General features: G+C 35.3%; 1 protein-coding gene across 1 annotated transcript; it reads left to right on the plus strand.

Moving 5' to 3' along the window:
• Positions 1 to 4,733: 4,733 nt before the first annotated feature.
• LOC130956808 (protein FAR-RED IMPAIRED RESPONSE 1-like) lies at positions 4,734 to 6,047 on the plus strand. The gene is made up of 5 exons (XM_057883783.1): positions 4,734 to 4,814; positions 4,911 to 5,054; positions 5,139 to 5,369; positions 5,502 to 5,574; positions 5,698 to 6,047. The coding sequence occupies exons 1-5, from the start codon at positions 4,734 to 4,736 to the stop codon at positions 6,045 to 6,047; spliced, it is 879 nt and encodes a 292-aa protein (XP_057739766.1).
• The last annotated feature ends 644 nt before the right edge of the window (positions 6,048 to 6,691 follow it).

A 6,691-nucleotide genomic window follows, 5' to 3' on the forward strand; every position in this document is an offset into this window, starting at 1 on the left:
TGATAGAGTTATTTTCTAGTTTTGGTGATTCATAATTTTTATTTTTCATATTGAGGAGGTTTTCATGTTAAAAAGTTTGCTATATTAACTTATCTTTAATTTTTCATATGTGAGAAATTGTTAAGTAACAAGTGTCACTAGTATAAAAATTAATTTTATATTAAAAAAATTATAAAATAAAAAATTTATTAATTTAACATTTTAAAATTTTGAGATAGATATAATATGTTCGCATCTTATATTTACCCAACAAATACAATACTAAGAAGGACAACTAAACCCATATCAATTTAATACTCGGATCCGATCCTCAACCCCTTAAAAAGAATGGTGTTTTGTTAACAGCACGGGGAATATTTTGTCCTTATATAAAATAATTTATAAAATAATTATATAACTAAATACTCACGTTATTTCATTTCTTTAAATTATTACTTTTTAATTAAATATTTAGAAAAAAATATAGAATTAATTAAGTTGATAAATATTTAAAATTTTAACTAATGATCTTGAATTTAAATCTTGATCTTTTAAAAATAAAAAATTATTTAAATTTTTATTTTTTTTTTAAGTTGTGCAAAATAATTATTTTTTAGAGTCAAAATAGGTAGTCAAAATTTCAACGAGAATATATTATTGAAAAAGCAAAAATTTTTTGCTTTGCTTTCCAAGTATAGGATCCACGTTTGGTGATGATAAGTTGACAACTAATAAGGCCAGGGCAATCCAAATAGATACCTAGTCTTTCAGGAAAAAAATGTCAAGTGATAAACAACAGAGTAAGGATTATGTATTCTTAATTAATTTGGGCTAACCGAATGATTAATTAATTTATTTATTTAAATAAATATTAAAAATTTAAATTTTGTCATGTACAATGTATATACAATAAATTTTTAAATAAAATTTTATTCTTGTGAGGCCAAACAAAATTGGCGACAGTGATTCTGTAGGCCAGGTGAAGATGATTAATCACTCTATTTGATTTGGTGGTAATGTCTTAGGTCTCCAGGTGTCTTAGTTGAGGACAGTTGCCCAAAGAACTTCTTCTATGTCATGTTTGCTTTGTCTTGTTTATTTTATGGTGTCTATTCTGATATAGAATAAAAATGTAAAAAGAATATCGAAAGAATAAGATAGATGGCCTATGTCGTGGATTCCACCGTTTAAAAGTATTTAATAAAATATGATTATAGATTTGTTGTATTTTTTCTGTATTTTATGTATATTATTATTTTGTATCTAAATAGTAGCCTGTTTTATTTGCTTTGTTGTCATGCTTTTGTACATTCTCCGCTATTCAGATGTATTGGAATTTTATTCTCTGAAAAGAACAAAAAAAGTGTACATATTAAGTGAAAGGTAATAGATTAACCCTACTAACGTAGATTTAATTTGCTAACAAGTCTTACTTCAAAGATTTTTTTTTTGGGTGTACTTACTTCAAAGATATTTGCTTTAACGTTAGAAAGGAGAAAGGTGTGTTTAACTTTTTTGAACGACTTTTTTTATGTTTGGTTTTTTTTTTTTCACATTCTAAATTCACATTCAACGTAAAATTAGAAGTTTTAATTAGGGTTAAGTACTTTTTTCGTCCTAAGACTTGAGGTGAAAATCGAAATTATTTTCGATCTTTTTTTGTTATTAAAATCATTCTCAACGTTACAAAATATTATAAAATCGTCCTTTTCTATTTCAATTATATTTTTTTTGATCAAGTTACCCTTAACTATTAAAAAAATAATATTTAAAAAAGAAAAAGACTGAAGTCTGAATGCTGAGCCACTTTCCTCTTCGACACAGACTCTCTGGTCACTTCCCAACCCTAATCTCTTCAACCTTCTTCCTACGAAGTACAAATGCCACCGTCAAACGAAGTTGTCGCGGGTTGAAGCCTCACCGTCGCGGATCAAAGTATCACCGTCACTGAAGCGTTGGCGTCGTCTGGTCGTCAGCTTGGCGTCGTCGTGGTCGTCAACTTGTTGTCGTCACTGTCACTGAAGTGCCGTCGTCTGGCTTTGGCCTTATGTGCTCTCCCGCGGTGAGTACTGACTACTGAGGAATTCTGTTCTTCAATCTTTTTTAGTTTTTGTTCTTCAATTAATTTTGAGTTTCTGTGCTCTGGCCTTCTGTCATCTTCAGGACCAAAAGCACGTTGCCCTCCCACAACAACTAACACATCAAGATCGGCCCAGCCATTCCATCGCATCGCCTGGATCTATTTTCACCTTCTCTTCATCTTCCTCGCCTTTTTTTCGTCAATTTTGTTGCCGTCGTGCCTCCAGTGGCTGCTCGATTTTTTCGCTGTGGCAGTGAGTCCCTGTATTCCCTTTCCTATTTCCCTGTTCTGGATATCCCGCTGTTCAATTTTCATTCTTGATTTTTCAGTATCTATTACAGACAATGCTTTCGACTTTCTTTGGATAATTGTTTAATTGTAATAATGAATAATATAGGTTTTGAATTTTAGATAAGCAATCTTGATATTTGATGGAATGACTTATTGATTAGTTTTTAAATTTAGACCTTTTATGGAATTGTTTTGGACAAATCTACCAATTCTATACACCTGGAGTGAGAAGTTTATGGATTAGCAATGACGATATGGTGTTTTTGTGCAGCAACTTGGGAAAGAGTCAGAGCGAAAAAGAGATGCTGGGGAGTGGGGTGGGGTGGTGTTTTTCTTTTTTTTTTTAATATTATTTTTATTAATAGTTAAGGGTAATTTGGTCAAAAAAATATAATTGAAGTAGAAAATGACGATTTTATAACGTTTTGTAACGTTGGGGATGATTTTAATAACAAAAAAAGGTCGGAGACGATTTTGATTTTCACCTCAAACTTTAAGGACGAAAAAAGTACTTAACCCTTTTAATTACCTTTCACTTAATAGATGCATAACAATGTTTAATAGAAAAGTATAAGTAGACAACAACATTACTGAACAATGTGAACAATGGGATTAAAAAAGTAAATTAATCCTAAATTTAATTAGTGACATGAATAATTAATATCTAATAACAACCAAATTTCAAATTTAAAAAAAAAATAAGAGTTTTCACATTGGTGAATTGAGGTTCTGCAACTAGCCTCCGATATTATCTTCATCTCGCTGGACCCCCCCCCCCCCGCTGGACGCCAGCCATCGCCGCGCATCCGTAGCTGATGTCGCCTCCCTCTACGCAGACCTCCGAGTAGCCCGCCGTTCCCTGAATTTTTTCCCCCACAACTCCTAATCCCACGCACCATGCAGCCCACCGCGTCCACTGTCACCGCTTCTTCGTCTCCGACTGATCCACCCAAATACAGGGGAGAGTTGCGGCTGCCGTTTCATACGTACGTAGCCTCTGATAGCCACTTCAATGGAGTCTAATTTTGATGAACCGATTTGTCATGCCTCAGCTTCCTTCACCGACGACAATACCACGCATTCAAGTGACGATCTTCTCAATTCTTGCAACGTTGAAGGTGAAAAGTCTAACAAGGTAGGTAATGTATGTTGGTGCAATGGGACATATGTTTATTTTCATATGAACGAGATGGTTATTCTAAGCCCAACATTCTTAAACGTTGATGATATGCAATCAATTTTTTTTATGTTGTTTTGGTCCATCAATATAGTAATTAGTTAAAGGGTAATAAAGTATAGATCAAGTTCTAAAGAAGATGATGATGAACATTTATTTACTTGATCCGATAAATTATTATGTTACCTTTTTAATGTTATACTGAAATTGGTTCAGTATATGTTTAGTGTTAATTGAGAAAACATTGCACATGGTTGCCATTAGAATGTTTAGAATCTCCATCCCTATGCTCCCATGCCATGCATACACAAACAAATATGGTTACATATGTAAGAAAAATATAACAGCTAATAATGAGTTTTTTGGCTTTTCAAAGCAAAGAAGAGGACTTGGTTGTGGGTTGTGTAGGTATGCTTCAGATGTGGTGGACCCATGCATGCTCTATATAAATAATTAATATAAGGCTAACTAGTTAGGTGGGACTTTTTATAAGTACACGTCTCATTGTTATGATTTCTTTTAATTCATTTATAGTAATAAATTTTTAATGATATTCTTAGAAAAAGTATTAATAAAATCTTTTTTGTTGAAATTTGTTTAATAGTACGGTATCTAATTAGTTAGTTTGTTTGTGTTTATTTATGTATCTTTGATTGTAGGACATAAAGTGTACGGACATTATTGAATTTGAAAGTGATGACACGGATCTTGTTGATGAAATTTAGACTCTAGTATATTGCTATTTTTTTGTGAACCGCATGTTTGAATTCACTATTAATCCTCATGTTCATCGAATGATGTCTGTTTTGAACTGATTCGCAGTTACCGGATCACAATTGCCTTGCCAAAGACAAAATACCAAGAGTTGGCATGCGGTTTGAGCATTTGAAGCTGGCCCAGGATTTTTATGCAACCTACGCAAAGAAAGTTAGTTTTGTAAGTAAAATACAAAACACAAATTTTGACAGGATGACAAAAGAACCAATTAACCAATCTATTCATTATAATCGGAAGGTTTTTGTGGATATCATGTCCAAGCACCCACACGGAAGAACACGGTTGTCAACTGTGGGATGCACAGCAAGGATATATGCAAAGTTTGACAGAGAGAAGCAAGATTGGGTCTTGTTGAATGTTGATTAGAGGCACTCGCACCCATGTTCAACTAAAAAGGTGGTGCATTACCATGAGAATAGAGAGTTGACCATGCATACGAAATGCATGATTGAGGTTAATGATGAGGCGAGCATTAGACCCAACAAGATATTTCTAGCATTGGCTAATAAGGTTGGTGGGCTGTCGAACCTGGGCTTCTTAGAGAAGGATGTTAGGAATCACATCTCATCATGACTCCGATCCACTAATGTCAACACTGTTGTCAAGGAGATGTTGAATTACTTCATGCGAATGAAGGAGATAAATCCGAACTTCTTCGATGTAGTGAATGTGGACGACGATTACAAATTTAGGAGTGCAGTCTGGGTGGATGCGAGGTGCGGGGAGTCTTATGAATACGATAGAGACGTGGTGTCATTTGATACCACATACAGCACGAACCAGTAAAATTTATTTACATTGACGTTTTATACCTTTTTTGTTATTTTGTATTAGTTGGATGTTAATAAATGTGGTTGTTTTTACTTTATGCATGGTTTACCGTTTGCCTCTTTTGTCGGTGTGAACCACCATGAAAAGTCTACTTTGTTAGGCTGTGCTCTACGAGGCAGCGAGGAGATCCCGAGTTTTAAGTGGGTGTTAACGCAATGGCTTAAGTGCATGGAAACTACACCGCAGGAAATCATCACAGACCATTGCAGGTTCATGTTTGGTACAATTAGGAAGGTCTTACCCAATACACGCCACTGTTGGTGCATCTGGCATATAACGAAAAAGATACCGTATAAGCTCGATGGTTATGCTAGGTTCAAAGAGTTGAATGTTGAGTTGAATCACATTATATGGAACTCTCGGTAGATTGAGGCTTTTGAGGATGGTTGGGCTGAATTCATTGATGAGTTCAACATACATCACAATACATGCCTTTCAGGTTCGTGTCTTTTAAGTTAAATCATGTATCATAATTGCATAGATGTTGTAATGTTGTTGTATTTTGTTATGAAATTCTATTCCTTATACGGGGTTCTGTTTTTGGGTGGTTTGTTTTGTGTAGACCTATTTGAGGACCGACGAATGTGGGTGCCGATCTTTTTCAATGGTCAATTTTGGGCTACTATGAGGAGTACGCAAAGGAGTGAAAGTATGCACGCATTCTTTGGTGGATACTTATATTGCAAGATTAGCTTGGTTCAGTTCATCCACGAGTTTGACAATGTGCTTGGAAACATGGAGCATAAGGAACTGGAAGACGATATTGTAGACTCGAGAGGAATAATCCCATGTGCAACTAGCTCAGCCATTGAGAGACAATTTCAACAAGGGTACACCAACGGCATGTTTAGGGATGTCCAAACGGACTTTGGCAAGAAGGCTGATTGCAATATTCGTGCCGTTTATGAATAGGGTGACTCGGCCTGGAAAACAGTGGAAGAGGAAACACTAGCCTATGAGAAGACCCAGTATGTTATGTGTAACGTCTATCTTGACCATTTGACTCACGACGTTCGATGTGAATGCAACTTGTTCAAGAGTACAGGTATATTATGTTGCCATTGTCTTGTAGTACTTTCCTCTTACAAAGTGAATAAAGTGTCTTCCTTCTATGTTCTTTCTCATTGGAGCAAGAAAATAAAGTGCAAGCACACCTACATTAAGAGTAGCCACGACGTGAGATGTTCGGATGAGAGCCACAACTTATTCAGAGGATTGTGTGCACACTTCTACAACGTTGCGCAGGAATTTATGAATGGTGACGATGAAGCAGACATGTTGTATGTTGCTCTGGACGATGTAAGGGTCAAGCTAGTTGATTATTGTGTCAAGTTGCGGAATAAGACTGTCGCTGATGCACACACTAACATCGCTACAGAGGACATTCAAGGCCTATCGAAGGTAACCACAAAGGGTCGGCCAAAAGGTAAAAGGCTTGGATATGAGTTGGAAAAGTCGATCAAGAAATTCATGCAGAAAAAGCGGAAGAGTTCAGGCCAGGTAGGTATCGTAATTAATTTAAAGCTTCACCTTTAGTACATAGTTGATTAATAAGA

The sequence above is a fragment of the Arachis stenosperma genome, chromosome 10 (genome assembly GCF_014773155.1).
Source record: "Arachis stenosperma cultivar V10309 chromosome 10, arast.V10309.gnm1.PFL2, whole genome shotgun sequence".
In the NCBI taxonomy this organism is placed as follows: domain Eukaryota; kingdom Viridiplantae; phylum Streptophyta; class Magnoliopsida; order Fabales; family Fabaceae; genus Arachis; species Arachis stenosperma.